At 38.6% G+C, this 25,105-nt stretch overlaps 1 protein-coding gene across 2 annotated transcripts in view; it reads left to right on the forward strand.

Moving 5' to 3' along the window:
• Positions 1-25,105, forward strand: part of CTDSPL2 (CTD (carboxy-terminal domain, RNA polymerase II, polypeptide A) small phosphatase like 2) — a 79,254-nt gene that overhangs the window by 16,159 nt on the left and 37,990 nt on the right. For both annotated transcript variants that reach the window (XM_012649437.1, XM_012649438.1), the window contains exon 2: positions 5,433-5,642. In XM_012649437.1, the coding sequence (XP_012504891.1) occupies positions 5,457-5,642 (186 nt within the window). In that variant the 5' untranslated portion in view covers positions 5,433-5,456. The remainder of the gene's footprint in view (positions 1-5,432; positions 5,643-25,105) is intronic.

Raw genomic sequence — 25,105 nt, forward strand, 5'->3', positions numbered from 1 at the left:
CCTTGAGCGATCCACCCGCCTCAGCCTCCCAGAGTGCTAGGATTACAGGCGTGAGCCACCACGCCCGGCCTAAAGCTTTAAAACAACGTGTGTTTTGTAATCAGAGAAAAGGCTCACTATGTTCACCTGAAATAAGAATTTTTCTTACTCTTAAGGGATCAAGAGTAAATTTTGTCTTATGTAGACTAAATATTAATAATTACATATACCTCTCACTGGATTGTTGGAAGCCTGGCACATAATTAATACTTATTCACTGCATTTTTACCCCCTCTGAGTTTGGGTCATACTTTCCTGTTTCTGTCATGTCTCTTAATTTTTTATTTGAAAACTGGTCATTTTACATAATTCCCCCCTCAAAGATGGTTGTTTGTTTAGTAACTTCCATAGGCAAAGTTTATGAAATCTGTCTTTCTGCAGTATGCGACCACTGGTGTCTCTGCTTAATTATTTTTGTTTTTAAAATTTCTTGCTTTCATTTTTAAGCCTAGCTTACTGGGGCATACCCACTGTATCTGCATAGCCCAGTGGTCAGCTAATGATTCAACAGATGTTGAGCTTAAACGTCTTGAGCACACATCTTAGCTGTAAAATTTTGGCAAATGGGTTCATACTCCTATCAAATTAGAGGGCATTTCCTTTCCCCAAGGCAACTCCTTTTCTGATTTTTTTCTCCTTAGATTAGTTTTGTCTCTAATAAAATTTCTTGTTAATGATATCATCAAACATGTATTCTTTTATGTGTACAGTTGTTCAGCATGTCTGCGGGATTCTTTCTTGTTGATGATATCAGTAATTAACAATTACTTTCTGATGCTGATTGGTGTTCTATTGTATGAAAACACCACAGTAGTCAACTTTCTGTTGTTGGACATTTTTGTTGCTTCCACTTTGGAACTAGAAACAGCCTTACTGTGACTAAGGCCACCAGAAACATTTTTGTAAAACTGTATTGTGAACGTGTTTTACATTTCTCTTGGATAAGAACTTAGAAGTGAAATTACTGGGTCAAAGAGTTAGGTGTACGTTAGAAATTGCACAACTTTACCAAAAAACTTACATTTGTACCAGTAGAGTATGAAAGTTAAGTCTTTTTGCCATTTTAGTAGATGTAAATTGGTATGCCTTTGTGGTTTTAATTTATACTTTTCTTTTGACATGGGGTCTGGCTCTTTTGCCTGGGCCTAGAGAGCAGTGGCGTCATTATAGCTCACTGCAACCTTAAACTCCTGGGCTCAAGGGATCCTCCTGCCTCAGCCTCCCTAGTAGGTGGGACTACAGACATGTGCCACCATGCCTCTAATTCTTCTATATTTTTGTAGAGACAGAGTCTTGCTATGTTGCTCCAGCTGGTCTCCAACTCCTGGCCTCAAGTGATCCTCGCTTCTCACCTTGGCCTCCCAAAGTGCTAGGATTACAGGCATGAGTCCCACTGAGTGTAGTCCGTAAAGGATATTGACACTGACTTGTGGTTTTCTTTTCTTGTAGTGTCTTTATCTGACTTTGGTATCATGGTAAGACTGGCTTCTTAGAATGAGTTGGGAGATGTTCTTCTTTAATTTTTTTTTGGAGGAACTGGAGAAGGATTGCTGTTAATTCTTTAAATATTTAGTACAGACTGGGTGAGGTGGCTCATGCCTGTAATCCTAGCACTCTGGGAGACGAGGTGGGAGGATTGTTTTAGAGCAGCCTGAGCAAGAGCAAGATCTGTCTTTACTAAAAATTAGAAAAATTAGCCAAGCGCTGTGGTGCGCACCTGTAGTTTCCAGCTACTTGGGAGGCTAGCTTCAGACTTTTCTTTTGCAGCTTCCTTAATTCTCTTAGCTTTCATTAGGCTTTGGCTTAAGGGAATGCTGTGACTGGTTTGATCTTCTCTCCAGCCCACTAAAACTTTTCCTTATCAAAAAGAATGCTGTTTTGGTTTCTTATCTTGTGTTTAGCGGACTAGCACTTTGAATTTCATTCAAGAACTTTTCCTTTGCATTCACATCTTGGCTGTTTGGCACAAGAGGCCTAACTTTTGACCTGTGTTGGCTTTTGATATGCCTTCCTTACTAAGCTTAATCATTTCTAGTTTTTGATTTATTAATAAAGCGAGAGATGTTTGACTCTTCCTTGAATGCTTAGCGGCTATTGTAGGGTTATGAATTGGCCTCATTTCAATATCCTTGTGTTTCAGGGACTAGGGAAGCCCAAGGAGAGGGAGAGAGATGGGGAATGGATGGTCAGTAAGCAGTCAGAACACACTCGGCATTTATTATGTTTGCTGTCTTATATTGATGTGGTTTGTATAGCCCCAAAACAATTCAAACAGTAACATCAAAGATCACAGATCACAAATCCTTATTATACATAAAATAATAACGAAAAAGTATGAAATATTGTAGAATTACCAAAATGTGATGCAGAGACATAAAGAGAGCATATGCTGTTTTAAAAATAGTGGTGAAAGACTTGCTCAACACAGGGTTGCTTCAATTTGTAAAAAACAACCCCTCTCCCCCAAAAAAAAACCAACATGGTATATGCAAAGCACAACAAAATGAGGTATGCCTATACTTATTTGATTTCAATCCTTTTAAATTTATTAAGACTTGTTTTGTGCCCTGTCAGGTGTACCATCCTGGAGAATGTTTCATATGTACGTTGAGAGTTTTCTGTTGCTGTTGTAGTGTTTTATATATGTTAGGTCTAAAGAGTTGTTCAGGTCTTCTATTTCCTTGTTGATCTTTTGTTCTAGTTGTTCTGTCCATTATTGAAAGTGGGGTATTGAAGTCTCTAACTATTAATTGTCTTTTTCACTCAGTTGTGAGAGTTTGTCCTTTATATATTTTGAGGTTCTGTTTTTGGGTGCATATATATTTATAGTTTTCCACTAAGTACTGCTTATTACATCTCAGAAATTTTTATGTGTTCTATTTTGTTATCTTTCAGTTCAAAATATTTTAATTTCCCTTGTGATTTCTTTTTTGGCTCCTGATTTATTTATAAATATATTTTAAAATTTCCAAGTATTTGGTACTTTTAACGTTTTTTGGTTTTTGATGTATAATTTGATTTATAATTGGGGTCAGAGTACATACTTCGTGCAGATTTAGTCTTAAAATTTATTGAGACTTGTTTTATGGCTCCACATATGATCTATCTTGGTGAGCACTGTATGCGTGATTGAAAAGTATGTGTTTTCCTCATCCATTGTGTGAGCAGGCAATTTTGGAAGTTCATTAGGGCTTGACTTCTTCAGTCCTTTTGGACCTGTTAAATACATCTTTCACAGCCTGCTTATGAAATGGGCAAAACCTCTACACATGAGCTTCCTTTTTCAGATGTTCATCTTTCTTTCCTGTGAAATACCCCCTCGTTATTTTTGAGTTCAAAGGGCCTTCTTCTAAGCTTTCCCAAAGCCCTCTTCACTTTCTCCATGCAGAGTGATTTAGCATTTTATATATATAATATGATAATTAAATATGCTTACCTGCTAGGTTTTTTGCTTTTCATGGGCAGAGATTATCATTTCCTTTTTTTTTTTTCCTGAGACTAGAGTCTGGCTCTGTTGCCTGGGCTAGAGTGCCGTGGCGTCAGCCTAGCTCACAGCAACCTCAAACTCCTGGGCTCAAGCGATCCTCCTGCCTCAGCCTCCCAAGTAGCTGGGACTACAGGCATGCGCCACCATGCCCGGCTAATTTTTTTCTATTTTTAGTAGAGACGGGGTCTCGCTCTTGCTCAGGCTGGTCTTGAACTCCTGAGCTCAAACAATCTGCCTGCCTCGGCCTCCCAGAGTGCTAGGATTACAGGCGTGAGCCACCGCGCCTGGCCTGTAATTTAACATTAACTCTTTAGGAGAAAAAGCAATATTTATTTTACTTGGAGATGGCAACTTAAAACTGAACACCATTTGGTTATGGAAAAAAGTAGTTATTTGGAAAGATACTTTGGGACTCCTCTGGTGAATTCTTTGAGTTTGTATGGGGTGTCTTAGGTCAGTTCAAGTTGCCATAATAAGAATGTCATAAACTTGGTGAGTGGCTTACAAGCAACAGAAATTTCTTTCTCACACTTCTGGATGTTTGGAAATCTAACATCAAGGTGCAGACAGATTTGGTATGTGATAAGAACCTGCTTCCTCATACACCACCAGGCTCTCTATGTAACCTCAAATGGCGGAAGGGGCTAGGGATCTGATCTCTCTGAGGCCACTTTTATAGGAGCACTAATCCAATTCATGCCCTCATGACCTAATCACCTCACAAAGGGCCCACCTCTAAATACCATCAAATTGGGGATTAAGTTTCAACATGTGAATTTAGGTGAGGGGCACAAACATTTAGTCTATATCAGGGTTTTTGTTTTTTTTTTTTAAGTAGGCACTATAGATGTGTGTATTTTCTACATTTTAAAAAAGTTTCTTTATTTTCTGTAATTGTGTTTAATTAGTAAAAACACAATTTCTGAGACTTCCTAATTGGTCATTGAAGACTCTAATCTTTGCCAGAAATTTCTATGCCTTTAGGAGTTTAGTGTGCTTAATTGGAGTTAGACTTTTCTGTGAAAGAATTCACTGTTGTGAACAGCTTTATCATCCTCTGCACATTATAGCCTTTTCTAATACCTTTTTCATTTTGAGCCTCAAGATGGTAAGGTGAATATATTTTTTAGACAAGTGAAAAAACACAGGTTAAGTGACTATAGCTTAGCTATGACTGAAGTAGGATTGGAATTCACATCTCTTAATTCTTAGTTTAGTAGTCTTTGTATTCTGTCTCACAAATTCTAATTCTGGGTATGTCCTTAACTCCGTAGAAGTGTTGGGACAATTTTGCCATCCATTAATTTTCCTATCTATAAAATGAGAGAGTTTAAGTAGATAGTCTCATATTTTCTTTCTGATATGAATTCGGTTTTAAAAGTATATTCCGTGGTAAGATTGAAATTTCTCAAAATGATTGAACCATTGTTGTTACACTAATAGGATTGTTCATTACTATAGCTGTGCTCATGGAATTCATGCATTGACTGACAGTTTTTTCCACTACATTGTGACTTCCAGAAGGGCAAAACTCTGTCATATCTTGTTTACTATTTACTCAGTGCTTACCTATCCCAGTGCCTCGAATGTGGTTAAGTGATCAATAAATAATTGAATGAATGATTAAACAAATGATAATGTGGGCATGGGTGGAGGCAGCATAGTATTGTGGAAAGAACAGGCACAACACACTCTTTGATGTTACCCTTACTTTTTTTTCAGATGTTGTTGGAAAGGTTACATATTAAGTACAGAACATAATACCTTTTACTTAAAATGTTAGTTTCTTATTTCAGTGTCCTGGAGATTTAGGCTTTTTAAACCAAGAGATTTTTATTATATAAGCTGGGCACATTTGGGTACGCTAGGTTGAATTTTAATAACCTTTGTTATTTTCCTCTTATAGTTTTACATGTGGCACCCGTAAAAGATGAGGCTGAGAACACGGAAAGCTTCTCAGCAATCAAATCAAATTCAGACACAACGCACTGCCAGAGCAAAGAGGAAATATTCAGAGGTTGATGATAGCCTGCCTTCAGGAGGAGAAAAACCACCGAAGAATGAAACCGGCTTGTTGTCTTCAATTAAAAAATTCATTAAAGGAAGCACACCCAAGGTAATGGTTTTACCTTATACTTATGTATCATTAAAACTTAGGATGTTTTCTCTTCGCAAGTACAGATGAGAAATCTGACATTTCTAGAGTCCATTTTCAGGAGATGTCTATATTTTAGTGTTATTTTACTTTAAGCATTTTACATGCAAGATATTTAATGGCAGTTCAAGAAGAACATTATTTACCCCATAGAACTGATCCACTTAGCCTCTGCTTTTTTCAGCATAATAATAATTATGGGGAGCAAAATCAATTTTTCCTTATTCTTTCACTTGAGTTTCTTTTACTTCCATTTTCTTTCATTTCAAAGAGAGTTAAAGTTTCTTGTTAATATTATTCACTATCAAGGGTAGGGATTTATTTTATCTGAATTCCAACGTTTGTACAATGAAAATGTATTACTTCAATAAAGAGGAAACAAAATTGCTAAAAAAAAACAATGGTCACTGACCGGGAGTCATATGTACCAGATTCATACTCTGGACCCACTCCAGTGACCTAAGGAGAGTCATCTACCCCTCTGAGCCTCAGGAAGATAGTAAAATGGGACTAATACTAACTAATTTGTTTGTCTCAAGAGTTGTTTTCACATTAGGTGGCACAACAGGTAGAAAAGCAATTTGAGGAACGTTAAGGCACTGTATAAATGTATAGTGTTATTCATTGTAGATTTTGTTATGACTGTTTACTAATTTTGTGTTCTTTCTTGGGATAATTATCTGTATGATAATTTTTGCACTATAGTGTAAGGTTATTACTTGGACAAGTAGAAAAATAAATCCCTGTGTTGACTTGTTCATGGGGGTGGATTTTGTCGTAATAGTATTCACAAAGCCTAATTACTGTGAATCACTGGGCAAGATTTATAAGTCTTTTTTTGTGTGTGCGTGTAGGGGTTTTTGTTTTTTTTTTTGAGACAGAGTCTTGCTCTGTTGCCTGGGCTAGAGTGCCGTGGCGTCAGCCTAGCTCACAGCAACCTCAAACTCCTGGGCTCAAGCGATCCTTCTGCCTCAGCCTCCCAAGTAGCTGGGACTACAGGCATGCGCCACCATGCCCGGCTCATTTTTTTCTGTATATATATTTTTAGTTATCCAGATCATTTCTTTCTATTTTTTAGTAGAGACGGGGTCTCGCTCTTGCTCAGGCTGGTCTCGAACTCCTGACCTTGAGCGATCTACCTGCCTCGGCCTCCCATAGTGCTAGAATTACAGGCATGAGCCACCACACCCAGCCTGTGTGTAGGGTTTTTATTTTTGTTTTGGTGGTTTTATTTTTTTATGTTGCTAATACTAATTTCTTTGTTAATTTTAACTAATTAGAATTTTTTAAAAGTTGGAGTTAATTTATATAAATCTAGAAGTATTGTAGTATTACCACATAACAAAGATCAGATTTCTTCTAGAAACATGAATACCCATTTCTATAAGTTCCTAATGGGTTGTCATCAGCCTGTGTTGATGGGAAGCTTACTGTGTATCAGTTGATTCTCTTGAACAGCTGTAATTGTTGCAAAGTGCTTCCTCATCTTTAAGAAAATACATCTACTCTTTACTTTCTCACATATTCCTTTTTTGCAGCCTTTCACTTGAAAACAGGTACTGTGTTCCCTTACATGTGCAAGGGCAAACCTTCAGTCATTATCTAGGTTTAGTATTTCTAGTTTTCATTGCATGGCATTATATGATATATATCACCATCTTGCTCACCTTTTCCTGTTATTCATGAAAGATAACAACCAGAAGTGGAGATAGGTTTTTGTTATATTTTTTAACTTCTGTTCATATTCACAGTTGACCCATGAACAATGAGGGGATTAGTGATGCTGACTCCCCATGTAGTTAAAAATCTACATAGTAACTTTTTTTTTTATTTCAAGATATTAAGGGGGTACAAATGTTTTTGTTACATGGATACTTCGTATAATGCTTAAGTTGGGGTTTTTGTGTGCCCGTCAACAGAATAGTGTTCATTTTACCCAATAGGTAAATTTTTATCCCTCCCTTTCCCCTCTCACCCTGCTCCCTTCTTCGTTTCCAGTGTCCTTTATATCTCTTTGTGCCTGTGTGTACCCATCATTTAGCACCTACTTATTAGTGAGAACATATGGTATTTGGTTTTCCATTCATAATATACTTCACTTAGGATAATGGTCTTCAGTTCAATCCAAGGTGCTGCAAATGACATTGTTTCATTCCTTTTTATGGCTGAGTAGTACTCCATGGTGTCTGTGTGTGTGTGTGTGTGTGTGTGTGTGTGTGTGTGTGTGTGTATGCACACACAGTGGTATTGCTGGATCGAATGGTAGCTCTAGATTTATTTCTCTGAGGAATCTCCATACCGTTTTCCGTAGAGATTGTACTAATTTGCAGTCCCACCAACAGTTTACAAGCGTTCCTTTCTCTCTGCATCCACGCTGGCCTCTATTGATTTTTGACTTTTTAATAATGGCCATTCTGATAAGGGTAAAGTGGTATCTCTTTGTAGTTTTAATTTGCATTTCCCTGATTAGTGATGTTGAGCATGTTTTCATATGTTTGTTAGCCATTTGTCTATTTTCTTTTTTTGAAAAACTTCTGTTCATATCTTTTGCCCACTTTTTGACGGAGTTGGTTTTTTCTTGCTGATTTATTTGCGTACTTTGTAGATTCTGGACATATAGTTTGTGAATATTTTATCCCATTTTATAGGTTGTTCACTCTGTTGTTTATTTCCTTTGTTGTGCAGAAGCTTTTAAATTTAATTAAGTCCCATTTATTTATTTCTATTGTTGCCGTGTTTGCCTTTGGGGTCTTAGTCATGAATTCTTTGCCTAGGCCAATGTCTAGAAGAGTTTTTCCTATGTTTCCTTCTAGAATTTTTATGGTTTCATGCCTTACACTTAAGTCTTTTATCCATGTTGAATTAATTTTTGTGTATTACAAGAGATAGGGATTTTGTTTCATTCTTTTGCATGTGGCTATCCAATTTTTTGAGCACCATTTATTGAATAGAGCTTCCTTTCCCCAGTGTATGTTGTTGTCTGCTTTGTTGAAGGTCAGTTGGTCATAGCTATATGGTTTTATTTCTGGGTTTTCTATTCTGTTCCATTTTTCTGTGTCTCTGAGTTTATACTGGTACCATGCTATTTTGGTTACTATAGCCTTGTATAATTTGAAGTCAGGTAATATGATGCCTCCAGATTTGTTCTTTTTGCTTAGGATTGCCTTGGCTATTCAGGCTCTTTTGGTTCCAAATGAAGCTTACGATTATGTTTTCTAGATCTGTGAAATATGACATTGGTATCTCGATGGGAATTGTGTTGAATCTGTAAATCACTTTGGGCAGCATGGACATTTTAATGATGTTAATTCTGCCAATCCATGAGCAAGGGATGTTTTTTCCTTTGTGTCCTCTGCAATTTCTTTCATCAGTGTTTTGTAGTTCTTGTAGAGCTCTTTCACCTCCTTGGTTAATTGTATTCCTAGGTATTTTATTTTCTTTGTAGCTATTGTGAATGGTATTGAGTCCTTGATTTCACTTTCAGCTTGACTGTTACTAATATATAAAATTGCTACTGATTTGTATACATTGATTTTGTAACCTGAGACTTTGCTGGATTTATTTGTCAATTCTAGGAGTCTTTTGGTGGAATCTTTAGGGTTTTTTAGATTCAGGATCATATCTTGAGCAAACAGGGATAGTTTGACCTTCTCTTTCCTTATTTGGATGCTCTCTATTTCTTTCTCTTGCTTAATTGCTCTGGCTAGGACTTCCAATAATACTATGTTGAATAGAAGTGATGATAGTGGGCACCTTTGTCTTATTCCAGTTCTTAGAGGGAATGCTTTCAACTTTTCCCCATTCAGTATGATGTTGGCTGTGAGTTTGGCACATATGGCTTTTATAATTTTGAGATATGTTCCTTCTATGCCTAGTTTGTTGAGGGTTTTTATCATGAAAGGGAGAGTGCTGGTTTTTTATCTAATGCTTTTTCTGTATTTGTTGTGATGATCATATGGTCTTTGTTTTTAATTCTGTTTATGTGGTGAATCACGTTTATTGATTTGTGTATGTTGAAATAGCCTTGCATCCCTCGGATGAAACTTAGTTGATCATGGTGAATTTTCTTTTTTTATTTCTTTTTTTTGAGATAGAGTCTTGCTGTGTCGCCTAGGGTACAGTGCCATGACGTCAGCCTAGCTCATTAGCAACCTCAAACTCCTGGGCTCAGGCAATCCTTCTACCTTCAGCCTCCTGAGTAGCTGGGACTAACAGGTGTGGGCCCTCATGCCCAGCTAATTTTTTTCTGTTTTTAGTAGAGACGGGAGTCTTGCTCTTGCTAAGGGCTCAGGCTGGTCTTGAACTCCTGAGCTCAAGCAATTCTCCTGCCTTGGCCTCCCAGAGTGCTAGGATTTCAGGCGTGAGCCACCATACCTAGTCTGAATTATCTTTTTGATGAGTTACTGAATTCAGTTTGCTAGTATATTGTTGATGATTTTCACATCTACATTCATAAGGGATATTAGTCTGTAGTTTCCTTTTTTTGTTGTGTTTTTTTCTGGCTTTGGTATCAAGGTGATTCTGGCTTCACAGAATGAGCTAGGGAGGATTCCTTCCTTCTCAGTGTTACGGAGTAATTTCTGTAGTATGGGTACCAGTTCTTCTTTATAGGTCTGGTAGAATTCAACTGTGAATCTATCAGGTCTGGGCTTTTTTTTTGTTGTTGGGAGGTTTTTTATTACTGCTTCAGTCTTGCTGCTTGTTATTGGTCTGTTCAGGATTTCTATTTGTTCCTGATACAGGCTTGGGAGGTTGTGTGTTTCCAGGAATTTATCCATTTGCTCTAGGTTTTCTAGTTTGTTTTTATAGAGGTTTTCATGGTATTCATGAATGATATTTTATATTTCTGCATTGTCAGTTGTAATGTCCCCTTTTTCATTTCTGATAGAATTTATTTGAGTCCTTTCTCTTCTATTTCTGGTTAATCTGGCTAGTCATCTTTCGACTTTGTGTATATTTTCAAAGAACCAACTTTTTCTTTCATTGATCCTTTGTAATTTTTTTTCCATTTCGTTTAATTCTGCTCTAAGCTTTGTTATTTCTTTTCTCCTGCTGGCTGTGGGTTTGCTTTGTTTTTTTGCTAGTTCCTTGAGATGTGACATTAGGTTGTTAATTTGTGATCTTTCTGTCTTTTTGATGTAAGCATTTAAGGCTGTGAACTTTCCTCTTAGGAATGCTTTTGCTGTATGTATCCCATAGATTTTGAAAGCTTGCGTCACCTTTGTTATTCAGTTTGAGGAATCTTTTGATGTCCCTCTCAGTTTCATTATTGACCTAAGGATTGTTTAGCAGCAGGTTGTTTAATTTCCATGACTTTGTGTAGATTTGAGAGTTTCTCTTGGAATTGATTTGTAGTTTTATTCCACTGAGATCTGAGAAGATATATGGTATAATTTTGATTTTTTTTTAGTTTGCTGAGGCTTGTTTTGTGGCCTAAGATAGTGGTCAATTTTGGAAAATGTCCCATGTGCTGATGTGAAGAATGTATATTCAGTAGTTTTGGGGTAGAATGTTCTATAAATGTCTGTTAGGTCCATTTGTTCTAGAATCCCATTCAAGTGTAGTGTAGTGTTCCTTTACTTGTTTTTTGCTTCCGTGATCTGGTCCCATTCTGTCAGTGGGATTTTGAAGGCAGTTAAGATGCTAATGTTATTTCTTTGCTTAGATCTAGTAGAATTTGCTTTATGAATCTGGGAGTATCTCTGTTAGGTGCATATGCATAATATATTTAGGATTGTTGTGTCTTCTTGTTGAATTGCCCCCTTTACTGTTATGTAACAACCATCTTTGTCTTTTTTTTTTTTCAATCCATTGTTGATTTAAAGTCTGTTTTATCTGTTATAAGAATGGCTACACCTGCTCACTTTTGGTTTCCATTTGTGTGGAATATTTTTTTCCACCCCTTTACCTTGAGTTTGTGTCAGTCCTTGTGGTTTAGATTTGTTTCTTGGAGACAGCAAATAGCTGGGTTGTGATTCTTCATTCATTCAGTCTGTGTCTTTTAAGTGAGTCATTCAGACTGTTGACATTGAGTTTTTGTATTGATATGTGGGCTCATGTTCCGTTTATCATTTTGGATGATACCTTATCTTGTTTTCCCTCTTGTGCTATTATTGTTTATGAGAGCTGTGAGCTTTAACTTTCAGGTATTTTTAGACTGGTAGGTATCCATCATGCTGTTCCATGTGTAATGTACTTTCGAGTATTTCCTGCAGCGTAGGTCTAGTACTGACAAATTCCCTTAGTATTTTCTTGTCTGGAAAAGTCTTTATTTCTCCATCATTAATGAAACTTAGTTTTGCAGGATACAAAAGTCCTGACTGATAGTTCTGTTTAAGAAGACTAAATATGGGTCCCTAATCCCTTGTACCTTGTAGAATTTCTGCTGAGAATTCTGCTGTTAGCCCAAATGGGTTTTCCTTTACAGGTTAGTTGTTGCTTTTGTTTCGCAGTTTGTAGAATTTTCTCCTTTATTTTGACTTTGGTCAGGTTGATGGCTATGTGTCTTAGAGATGTCTTATTTGCTATGAATCTTCCTGGAGTTTGAAGACTATGTTGTATCTGGATATCTGAATCTCTGGTGATACCAGGGAAGTTTTCCTCAATAATTCCCTTGAATAGGTTGTCTGTGCTTTTTGCTTTTTCTTCTTCTCCCTCTGGGATACCTGTAATTTGTATATTGGCTTGTTTCACATAGTCTCATATTTTCTGAGTGATTGTTCATTCTCTTTATTCTTTTTTCTGCATGTTTTATGACTAGGTTAGCTCAAAAGCCTTGTCTTTAAGCTTTGAGATTTTTTTCTTCTAGGCAGAGGTGGGGAAACCTGTAGCCATCTGATTTCAAGATTGTTCTTTTTTAGCCACCAGAGGAGGCAGGAAAAGCTTCACCTTTCTCTGCTGCACTCCTTTTACTAGGTCATATATGAAATGTCCGATTTTGAATCAAACGTATAGTTTATTATGTCTCAAACAAGAAGCAGTACAGTTAATCAAAGTATGTGCCTAACTTACTGACACAGTTTTGCCATCTTCAAGGTAGCTTGTTTTATGCCAGCAGCGAAGAAGCCTAGAGGGCAAGTGGCGATGAAATCGCAAAAGGCAGTTTCCACAGCTTATTGAGAATTGAATATTTTTCCTTGTTAGAAGTGGTTCAAAGCCCGGAATAAGCGGCAGTCAGTTGTTGCAAAGTCTGGTGAATGCGGTGGATGACAGAGAGTTTCCAAGTCCAGCCTTTTTAGTTTGAGCATCGTTGTTTGTGCAACGTGTGGGTCCAGCGTTGTCTTGCAGGAGGATTGGCCTGTCTCTGTTGACCAATCTCGGTTGCTTAATCGCAAGCATCCTCATCATTTTGTCCAATGGGTTGCAGTAGACACCCACTGTAATTGATTGACCAGGTTTCGTGAAGCTGTAGTGGATAATACCAGCACTGGACCACCAAACAGACCCAATTAGCTTTTTTTGATGAATATTCGGTTTTGGGCTGTGTTTCTGCACTTCATCTTTATCCGACCATCGTGCCAAACGCTTGCAATTGTCAAAATGAATCCCTTTTCATCACATGGAACAATATGGTGTAGAAATGGTTTGCCTTTATGTCGTGACAGCAAAGAAAGGCAAGTTTTGGGATGATTTCTCTTCTGGCACTCGTTTAGTGCGTGCAGAACCCATCCATCCAGCTCCTTTACCTTGCCAATTTGTTTCAAATGGTCCACTATTTTTGTAATAGTAACGTCAAACCTTGCTGCTAATTCATGTGTAGGTTGAGATGGATTCGCTTCCACTACAGCTTTCAGCTCATCATTATCCACCTTAGTCTCAGATCGCCCATGGGACTCATTTTCAAGATTAAAATCACTAGAATGGAACTTCTCAAACCATCAACATACTGTGCATTCATTAGCCACACCCTTCCCAAACATTTGGTTGATATTTCCAGCTGTCTGTGCAGGATTGGTTCCATGATGGAACTTGTATTTGAAAATAACTCAAATTTTTGATTTATCCATTGTTTCACAAAAATTGCTCTAAAAATTTTTTTGAAAGAGAATCACAAGCCAAACTGTACATTTGAAAGACTGAGGTGGATGTACCTTCACAATAAAAATAAAACAAGAAATGTCAATGTGAAATGGTAGAGATATGAACTGTCAAACTTAGTACTTAAGGACCTAGGACATTTCATACTTAATAACCTAATAAAAGGATTTGTTCTGTAAAATTCAGATTTAGTCAAAAGGCCGCACTTAAGGACCTAGAGGGCCACATGTGGCCTTAAGCCTGTAGGTTCCCCACCTACTGTACTTTGTAATTTCCTAAATGACTCTCTCATGTCTTTAACTAGCTTGTTGTTTTTTGTTTTTTTTTTTTCTTTTGAGACAGAGTCTCACTCTGTTGCTCTGGCTAGAGTGAGTGCCGTGGCGTTAGCCTAGCTCACAGCAACCTCAAACTCCTGGGCTCAAGCGATCCTACTACCTCAGCCTCCCGAATAGCTGGGACTACAAGCATGTACCACCATGCCCGGCTAATTTTTTCTATGTATTTTTAGTTGTCCGATTAATTTCTTTCTATTTTTAGTAGAGACGGGGTCTGGCTCTTGCTCAGGCTGGTTTTGTACTCCTGAGCTCAAACAATCCGCCCGCCTCGGCCTCCCAGAGTGCTAGGATTACAGGCGTGAGCCACCGCGCCCGGCCTAGCTTGTTGTTTTTATGTCATCAGGATTCTTTTGCTGGTTTCTTCTCGTCTGAAACCTCTCCTCTCAGCTCTGGGCTGATAGGTTTGTGGTGTACCCGTTCTCCTTTGTTGGGAACTCTCCTACCTAGTGAGAAGGAGCAGAGGTCCCTAGATAGTGCTTTGTGTCCTACTCCAGAGAACTGACTCAGTGGGAGAGGGATGCACTGAGAGCCTGTGTCGCAGCTGTTCAACACCACTGTCCCATTCCCCTGTGGTTGTCAAAGTCCAAGCTACTGCTGAGGCATACTCGTTTGGATTGATGGGTTGGTCCCCAGACTGCTGTTGGAAGCTCTTCCTGGGGGCCGGACAAGTCCCTCTCCATGGAGATGGGTACCGTGACTGTGGCAGGAGCCTAGACACATCACGGGAGTGCAGCCAGTGACAGGGTGGGTTGCAGGACCTTGTTGGGTGTCTGGGCGTGTCACAGCAATACAACCAGCAGTGGGACGAGTTGCAGGATCTTGGCGGGTGTCTGGGTGGATCACAGGACCATGGTTGGTGGTGGGGTTGCTTGTCAGGCTACAGCAGTTGGGCCACCTGCAGTTTGTGAGGCTGGAGAGATGTGTGGTGCCATGCTGGGGAGGTATGGTCTCTCCCTCCGCGCACGGTCTGACTGTGGTAGCTGCTATGGTACTACTCAGGTGGTAGTGGCAGCAGTGTCAAGATGGTGCTGGCAGATGCTGAGAGCAAGTGGGTGTCTGCTTTGCTTGAATGCTTGGGAGCCAGCTTGTGGAGGGGGTTAAGAGGGTGCACAGCACCCAGTCACAGTGTGCCTAAGAGTGCGCATCCTCCCCACTCTGTCCCTGGACTGGCAGGGGTAATAGGGAGGCGGCTGTAGTGGGGCCAGCTTCTCTGTACACCCGGTGCTCTGGGCTGAGACCACAGAGTTATGTCTGTGGAAGCGCCCTGAGACCAGAAGCTGGTGGGACCCCACTGTGCCTGCTCTCCAGGGCAGTGCTACTGCACAGCCTCCAGGCAGCTAGCTCCCTGATCAATTTTGAGGCCTGCTGTGGTAGGGGAGCCCCCTTGCTGCTTGGGTTGCAGTGTCCACTGGGGCAGTGTGGAGCTCCGGGGATCTCTCCCCTAACCCTTCCCCGTGTGTATGTAGATGCTTCCCCCAAGTCCCTTCGATCTTGCCCAGCGAATCACCTTGCCTGTCCTTCCCTTGGTTTGGATGTCCCTAGTTGCTTCTTTGATGCTTCACAATGCTGTCTTCGAGATGAGTCATTTATGGTTGAACCCTCTATCTGCAACCTTTGGTCTTCTCCTTGGGAGTGGCAATTGCAGGCTGAGTCTACTCTGCCATCTTGGTCTTCCTCCCACATGCAACTTTTGACTCCCCAGCAACTTTATTAATAGCCTACTGTTGACTGGAACCTTACTGATAACATAATCAATTAATGCATATTTTGCATACTGTGTGTATTACATACTATATTCTTACAATAAAGTAAGCTAGTAAAAAGAATATGTTCTTAAGAAAATCATAAGGAAGAGAAAATATATTTACAATTGATTAAGTGGAGATGGATCATTATAAAGGTCTTCATTCTCATCATCTTCACATTGAGTAGGATGAGGAGGAGAAAGAGTAGATGGAAGGATCAATCTCGTCTAGGGTAGCAGAGGGCGAAAGACAATTTGTGTATACATGGACCTTTACAATTCAAACTCGTGTTTAAGGATCACCTGTACTTCCTTTCACCGGGACTTTTTTCTGTCAATATGATTTTATATTATACATATTTTTCCCCTTTTGGTAATTGGCTCAGTCTTTGCTGGTCAGGAAATTTTTACTCATGTTAACTAAAACATTCAAGATTTTTCTGTGGAAATTTCTATCAGGTTTCTTTTTTGTTCTAACAAAAATCTGAGAGTTTTCATTAAAGCCTGCTTATGCAAAAATGTTGCATAGGGAAGGGCCATGAAAAACCTGTTTGTAAACTAATGTCTTATTCATTAATTAATATTTTAGAATATGATTTTTCCTACAATTACAAATTCACTTAATTATACTGTTAACTGAGATTTTAAAAATCATATTCTATAAGATTGTTATGGAAATTAGTATTTGAATGCTTTACTGGAATGAAGGTACACTGTATCTTTTCCCAGACTAATGACCAAAAGTAAAATGATTACTTTGTCATATATTAATTTTAATGAGCTTATACTGGCTTCTAGTTATTGTTGCTTTCTTATCTCCATTGTCCTAAACTATCATTTTGATAGTGTATTCTAAAGTTGTGTTGAGTATCTAGCTAGTGCTCGCTTACGTATCTATCTTAAATACGGCGTCATTGTCTTTTTCAAAATTTGGGTAGGGATTCACGTCTAAAATATGTTGAATGTCCGTTAAGTGCTTTATATCCAGCATGTCCTCTTAATCCTTGTCTTTTGATATTTTATAGAAGAGAAAAACTGAGACTTAGTAAACTTAGGTAACTTGTCCAGTGTCAGTAATAATAATAACAACAATAATTATAATAGTAACTTTCCCAGGATAAAAATGTAATAAAGAATAACATGCTGGGCATGGTGGCATGCACCTGTAGTTCCCAGCTACTCAGGAGGCTGAGCCAAGAGGATCGTTTGAGCCCAAGAATTTGAGGTTACCATTAATTATGATCGGGCCATTACACTGCAGCCTGTGCAAGACCCTGTCTCTAAAAAAATATTTAAAAAAGAACAATACAACAGCACTTACTAACAGTTACTGAGCAGTTACTTTTTGCCAACCACTGTTCTCAGTGTTTTAGGTGTACTAACTTATTTAAGCCTCACAAACTGTGTGAGGTAGGCATTATCATCTCTTTATTAAAGATAAGGAAACTGATGTACAAGGAGGTTAAATAACTCGTTCAAGTTTACTTAGTTTTAAGAGGAAACACTGGAAACCAATTATCCTGGTTCCAGTGTGACTCTTATCTCCTATATACTACTGCATCTCCAAGAAATGACAGTGCTGGAATTTAAACCCAGGTCAGTATTTGACTGATACTTATGCTCTTTCTCTTTTACCATTCTGTCTTAAAGTAGCTAGATACTGTCTAGAAGTTCAAGATCAAGGTGTTGGCAGATTTGGTATCTTCCGAGACCTCCCTCCTTGACTTGCAGATGGCTTCCTTCTCACTGTGTCCTAAAATGGTCACCCTTTGGTCTGTGTTTTGTATATATTCTAATCTTCTCTTCTTATAAGGATACCAGTGATATTGGCATTAGGGGTTCACCCTAATAAACCTCTTTTAACTTTATTACCCCCCCTTTTTTTTTTGGAGATAGACCCTTGCTCTGTTGCCCTGGGTAGAGTGCATTGGCGTCATCATAGTTTACTGCAACCTCAAACTCCTGGGCTCAAGCGATTCTCCTGCCTTAGCTTCCTGAGTAGCTCGGACTACAGGTGTGTGCCACTATGCCTGGTTAATTTTTCCATTTTTAGTAGAGACAGGGTCTTGGTCTTGCTCAGGTTGGTCTCGAAGTCCTGAGCTTGAGCAATCCTCCTGCTTCAGCCTCCCAGAGTGCTAGGATTATAGGCAGGAGCCACTGCACCTGGCTTAATTCCCTTTTTAAAGGCCCATCTTCAAATGTAGTCACATTGTGAGGTACTCAGGGCTACAGCTTCAACATATGAATTTGAGGGGGCTATGGTTCAGCCTGTAGCAGATGAATGAAACCTTCAGTCTCTTGTTTTTAGAGATAGGGTCTCGATCTGTCACCCAGGCTGGAGTGCAGTGGTATGATCATAGCTCACTGCAGCCTTGAACTCCTGGGCTTGAGTAATCCTCCTGCCTCAGCCTCCAGAGTAGCTGGGAGTACAGGCATGTCCTACTATACCCTGCTAATTTTTCTTATTTTTTTGTATGGTTGGGGTCTCATATGTTGCCCAGGCTTTTCTCAATCTCCCCAGTTCAAGCAGTCCTCCTGCATCTGCCTCCCAAAGTGCCAGGATTACAGGTGTGAGTCACCACGACCAACCTTTGGTCTCTTTTAAATCCAGATTTTATGATTCAGTGACTTACACTTCTCTGACTTCAGAATTAGGAAATAGTAAGATCGTTCAGAAATTGTTCACGCGGAGGCTTTCTGCTGTTAGCACTATAAAGTTTCTAATATATATTTGAAATGAAGGCCTCAAACTAAAATATATTTGCTTTGTACCAGGAATCTCTCTACATCTTTCTAAATAGGTGGTTTGTAGAATTTTCCCTATAACAAAACAGCCTTTTCCTCTGTTCTTACCTAAATACTGTTCTGTGATAATTGCAGATCATCAATTTCCATATGGATATCATTTCAATGAAATACTAAAATATTCTTATCACTTGTATTAAGTCATTAAGTCACTTGTATTTAAATCTTTTAACTGTGATCCACAGAAAGGAACACATCTTATACTACCTTTTATAGTCACCATTAATACATGTGATATACTTGAATTTTCTGTCCTATTGTTTCTTCTTTTAAAGGTGATCATAATACTTTAAATTGATTTTATGATTCCCTGGTAGGTTGCATGCATCCCTTAGCTTGAGAAACATGATTAGAAGAAAACTTTCTTTGAAACTCTTTAATGCCAAACTTCATATTTTTATTTGGGAATTTTCTTTCTCCCTACCAAAGTCAAATCCCACCTGTCCTGTAAGCACGTCTCTCTAGGTGTGTTCTTCAATAATTGGATTAGTGAAGTGATTTATCATTTGTCATGGAATGAAAAAAAATAAGAAGCTGAGACTGGTTGAATTTATGGAGGAAATGACAATTTATTTTGAGTCATTCATATTGATTCATTCTTTCTCTCTGTCTTTCTCTATATACCCCCCCTTACGTGCATGTATTTATATACAGTCATGTGTTGTTTAATAATGGGGATATGTTCTGAGAAATGTATGTCCCGAGAAGTATTTTGTTCGGCAATGTCATCATTTTGTGACCATCATAGATTGTACTTACACAAATGTAGATGGTATAGCCTACTACACACGTAGACTATGTGGTGTAGCCTGTTGTTCCTAGGCTACAAACATATATAGCATACTACTGTACTGAATACTGTAGGCAGTTGTGACACAATGGTAAGTATTTGTATATCTAAACACATTTAAACATAGAAAAGATACAGTAGACAGGAGGATTGCTTGAGGCCAGGACTTCGAGAACAGCCTGAGCAAGAGCGAGATCTCATCTTTAGAAAAAATAGAAGCGGTTAGCCAGACGTAGTGGCATGTGCCTATAGTCCCAGATACTCAGGAGGCTGAGGCAGAATCACTTGAGCCCAGGAGTTCGAGGTTGCACTGAGCTGTGATGATGCCACTACACTCTAGCTGGGACAACAGAGCGAGGATGCTGTCTTAAAAAAAAAACACAGTATTATAATCTTATGGGACTACTGTCATATATGTAGTCTGTCATTTAGAGAAACTTCATGTAGCACATGTGGTGTGTGAATGTATTTCCTTGCGTGAATGTTATTTCCTTGCTCTCTCTGCTGAACTATGTGCACCTAGCACCCAGATCTTGGTTTCTCAGTACTATTCTCCAGTATAAGGAGCTAGGGTTCTGTCTTAGTTCATTTTATGTTGCTATAACAGAATACCTGAGACAGGGTAACTTACAAAGAAGGAGGTTTATTTCGTTCATAGTTTTGGAGGTTGGAAATTTCAAAATCATGCAGCCATATCTGGCGAGGGCCTCATTCTGCATCATAACATTGTAGATGGCTTTACTAGGTGGGGACACTTGCAAAAGAGGCAAAACATGAGGTGTGACTTCGCTTCATAATAACCCATGCTTGTGGTAACTAATTCTGTTCTGCAAGAGTGAGAACTCACTCCTGTGAGATGGCATTAATCCCTTCAAGATGGTGCATCTCTCATGACCCAAATGCCCCTTAAAGATCCTACCATCTCTCAACACAGATATTTGCATTAGGGACACACCTCAATGTGAGTTTTGGTGAAGACAAACCATATTCAAAACTTAGCAGGTTCCTTGAAGAAATGTCTTGTTCTATGGCTTGTATAGTAGCAGAGTATAACTTCTAGAATGAAATAACCCATAAGACTATGATAAATACATAGATAAATAAATTAATAAGTGGAAAAGAAGGAAAATTTTTTGCCTCTCTTCCTCCTAACTTCCATGTAGTTATCCAGTTAAGCAAGCAACATTTCTTGGTGCTGGTGGAGATCAAGAAACCCCCTGGGAGCTATAGGGTCCCTCCTAAAGCTTGGGATACTCAAGTACTCCACCTGGGAATCAGAGTCTACCGCGGACCCAGAAGAACATCTTGGCAGCTGGCTCTATCACAAAAACACCAACAAATTACAAGGAGAACAGCGATATAGCACATTATAGCTTCTTCCAACTGAAGCAACCGGGCTGTGGCTGATACACACTCACAAGTACCACCCACCATGACTAAAAGTAGGCTGAAGGACCTAACTCTCTACACACTATTGGGCAGAGGTGAAGACAGCAGGTCAGAAGTAACCCAAGAGATATACCAAACTTGCTAGAACACCCCCATAGTCAACTTATGACCAGCACTCCTCTCCCTGGCATGCTCAGGACTCTATCCTTGGGGACATAGAGACAGGCCCATAAGCCAGGCTTAGCACCCCCAGGTCTTGACTGAGAGGCCAGATGAGAAGGAATTAGCAAAAGAACTCTGGAAATGTGAAAAGTTAGAGCAAAAGGCCACCCCCAAAAGAAAACAATAACTCCATACCAGTGGATTCCAACCAAAAAAGAAAGATTGAAATGACAGGTGAAGAATTTCAAATATGGATTATAAGGAAGCTCAATGAAATACAAGAGAAAATAGAAACCCAACACAAGGAAACCACAAAAATAATGCAGAAAATTAATGAAAAATTTACTAAGGAAATCAAATTATGTTAGAGAGGCTGGGCGCGGTGGCTCACGCCTGTAATCCTAGCTCTCTGGGAGGCCAAGGCGGGCGGATTGTTTGAACTCAGGAGTTCGAAACCAGCCTGAGCAAGAGCGAGACCCCGTCTCTACTAAAATTAGAAAGAAATTAATTGGACAACTAAAAATATATAGAAAAAATTAGCCGGGCATGGTGGTGCATGCCTGTAGTCCCAGCTACTTGGGAGGCTGAGGCAGGAGGATCGCTTGAGCCCAGGAGTTTGAGGTTGCTGTGAGCTAGGATGATGCCACAGCACTCTAGCCCGGGCAACAGAGTCAGACTCTGTCTCAAAAAAAAAAAAATAGAGAAAAAAAGTCTAACAGAACTTCTAGAAATGAAAATTTGATTTAAGGAAATACAAAGCACAGGGGAAAACCTTAAGTATAGACCGGATCAGGCAGAAGAAGTAATCTCAGAGCTTGAAAACAACACCTTCGAGTTAAACAAGTCAGTCAAAGAGAAAGACCCGAGAAACGAGGAACTAACAAAACTACAGGAAATATGGGACTGTGTAAAGAGGCCCAGCATAAGAATCATAGGCATCCCAGAGGGCAAAGAAGAAAACACGCAAGGGTTGGAAAACCTATTTGAGAGAATAACCGAGGAAAATTTCCCTGGCCTTGCTAGAAATATTAGAGTGGCCAAAGTAAACATGAAAGAGGCACTCCTACTTAGGAGCCCAGCAATAAGGAGAAAGCAGCAGGTAACTTACGAAGGAAAACCTATCATACTAACTGCACACTTCTCAACTGAGACCTTATAAGCTAGAAGGGATTCAGACCCCATTCTCAGTCTTCTCAAACAGAATACTGAAAGAATGCTCAGTGTCTCTCATCATCGGGGATCAAAACCACAATGAGATATCACCTAACTCCAGTGAGAATGGCTTTTATCAAAAAGTCTCAAAAGAACAGATGCTGGCCTGGATGCAGAGAGAAAGGGACACTTGCACACTTGTTACAGTCAGCCTCTATGGAAAGTAGTGTGGAGATACCTCAAAGAACTAAGAGTAGACCTACCATTTGATCCAGGAATCCCACTACTTGGTATTTACCCAAAGGAAAAAAAAGACATTTTATAAAAAAGAAACCTGCACCCGAATGTTTATAGCAGCACAATACACAATTGGAAAGATGTGGAATCAACCCAAGTGCCCATCAACACATGAGTGGATCAGTAAAATATGGTGTATGTATACCATGGAGTATTACTCAAACATAAAAAAATGGTGAACTAATACCTTTTGTAACAACCTAGATGGAACTGGAGACCATGCTTTTAAGTGAACTATCACAACAATGGAAGAACAAAAATCATATGTACTCACTAAACTGAAACTTATAGATCAATACTCATGTGCACATATGGTAGTAAAATTCAGTGGAAATCAAGCAGATGCAAGGGGGAGAAGAAGGGACGGGTAAATTCACATGTAACAGGTACAGTGCGCACTATATGAGTGAGGGACACACTTACAACTTTGACTCAAACTGCACAAAAGCAATTCATGTAACTAAAATGTTTGTATCCCCATAATATTCTGAAATTATTAAAAAAATCAAGCATTTGTTAAAGAGACTTTTATGTCCACATTAGATTGATACCTTCCTTGAAAGTCAAAAGGCCATACGTGTGTGGATGTTTTTCTTATATGTATTTTGTTCCATTGAACTGTATATCTATCTTTATACCCATATTACACTGTCTTTATTAATGTGGCTTTATAGTGAGTCTTAAAATGAAATAGTATAAGTCCTCCAACTTTGTTCTTTTTCAAGTTTGTTTTATTATTTTAGATCCTTTATACATTCATATAAATTTTAGAATTAGCTTGTCTAGGCTGCATGCGGTGGTCCCACCTGTAATCCTAGCACTCTGGGAGTCCCAGGGAGGATGATTGCTTTTCTCTCAGGAGTTCAAGACCAGCCTAAGCAAGAGTGAGACCCCATCTCTACAATAAATAGAAAAATTAACCGGGCATGGTGGCGCATCCCTGTAGTCCCAGCTACTCGGGAGGCTGAGGCAGGAGGATCACTTGAGCGCAGGAGTTTGAGGTTGCAGTGAACTGCCCATGACGCCAGTGCACTCTAGCTGGGGTGACAGAGTGAGACTCTGTCTCAGGGGAAAAGAAAGGAAAGAATTAGCTTATCTATTTCTCCTATTAAAGCCACTGGAATTACAATAGAAATTATATTGAATGTGTAGGTCATTTAGTGAGAATGGGCATCGTAACAGTATTGATTCTGAGTCTGCGAATTCATGATCATGATATACCCCTTCATTAATAGATATTCTTAATTTTTCTCAGTAATGTAGAGGTCTTGTACAACTTTCAATAGTTTTATTCTCACATATTTGATGTTTTGTGATAGTGTTTTAAATGGTATATACTTAACATTTTCATTTTCTATTTGTTGCTAATATATAGAAATATGTATTTTTCTGTATTGACCAGGTACTGTGTGAAATTGCTAAATCACTAAATAGTTCTAGTCTTTGTAAGAGTTCATAGATTTCATACATCTATAATCATGTCATATGCCAAAGAATGAGAGTTTTACCTACTCTTTTTTGATCACTGAGCCTTTCTTTCTTTTTCTTCACTTAATGCACTGCTTAGGACCTGTAGTACGATGTTCTATAGGAGTGGTAAATGCAAATACCCTTGCCTTGTTCTTAGGGGAATAGAGTTTGTTTCACCATTAGATACGATGTTAGCTACATGTTTTTCATAGTTATCTTTTATCAGTTTGGGGAAGTTCCCTTCTATTAATATTCCTAGTTTGTGAAGAGTTTTTATCATGTTGAGTTTTGTCAGAGGCTTTTCTGCTTTTGAAATGTTCTTCAGATTTCCTGTTTTAATCTTTTTATGTGGAATAGTACATAAATTATTTTTGAGTGGAAAACCATAACTTGTATGTTGAAGTTGATTTGCTGGAGGGTTTTGTTTGTTTTTTAAGGATTTTTTTTTATTTCTGTGTTCATGAGGGATTTGGGTCTATAGTTTTGTATTGATGTGAAATTGAAGTGTGTTGGTGTTATAAAATAAGTTGAGGACTGTTCCTCTTCTCTTTTCTGAAAGAACTGTGTTGGATTGGTATTATTTTATCTTTAAATTTTTGACAGAATTCACTGGTGAATTCTGGAGTAGGATTTCTGAAATGTGACTGGAATTTTCTTTGTGTGATCCTTTTATTGTAGTTTAACTTTTCTAGCATATATGGGATTACTTAGCTTTTCTGTTTCTTGTTTCAAGTTTAATCATATATATCTTCAAGGAATTTGTCCATTCATCTAAGTTATTGATTTATTTGGTGTAAAGGTTTCATAGTATTTCTGTATTAACATAATGATGTCTGTGGGATCTGTAAGTCTCTCCATTCTTGATGTAGGTAATTCATGATTTATCTTTATTTTGATCTGTCTTGTTAGGGCTTATCAATTTCATTATTTTTTAAAAGAGATTTTTTTTCTATTTTCTGTCACTTTCTATTTGATTTCTGCCATTTGTTTTTAATAATTTTCTGTTTTCAGTTTGATTTACTTTTAGTTTTCTAGCTTCTAGAAGTGGGAGCTTAGGTTAGGGATCAGTGAACTTTTTCTTAAATATTTAAGATAAATATTTTAGGTTTTGCAGACTATATTGTCTCTGTTGCAACTACTACTCACCTCTGCCATTGTAGACAATATATAAATGAATCAGCATGACTTTGGACATTGGTACAGTACTCCCTCCTTATCTGTGGTTTTTTTTTTTTTACTTTTT

Source organism: Propithecus coquereli, unplaced genomic scaffold (assembly GCF_000956105.1).
Source record: "Propithecus coquereli isolate 6110/MARCELLA unplaced genomic scaffold, Pcoq_1.0 Scaffold3, whole genome shotgun sequence".
Lineage (NCBI taxonomy): Eukaryota > Metazoa > Chordata > Mammalia > Primates > Indriidae > Propithecus > Propithecus coquereli.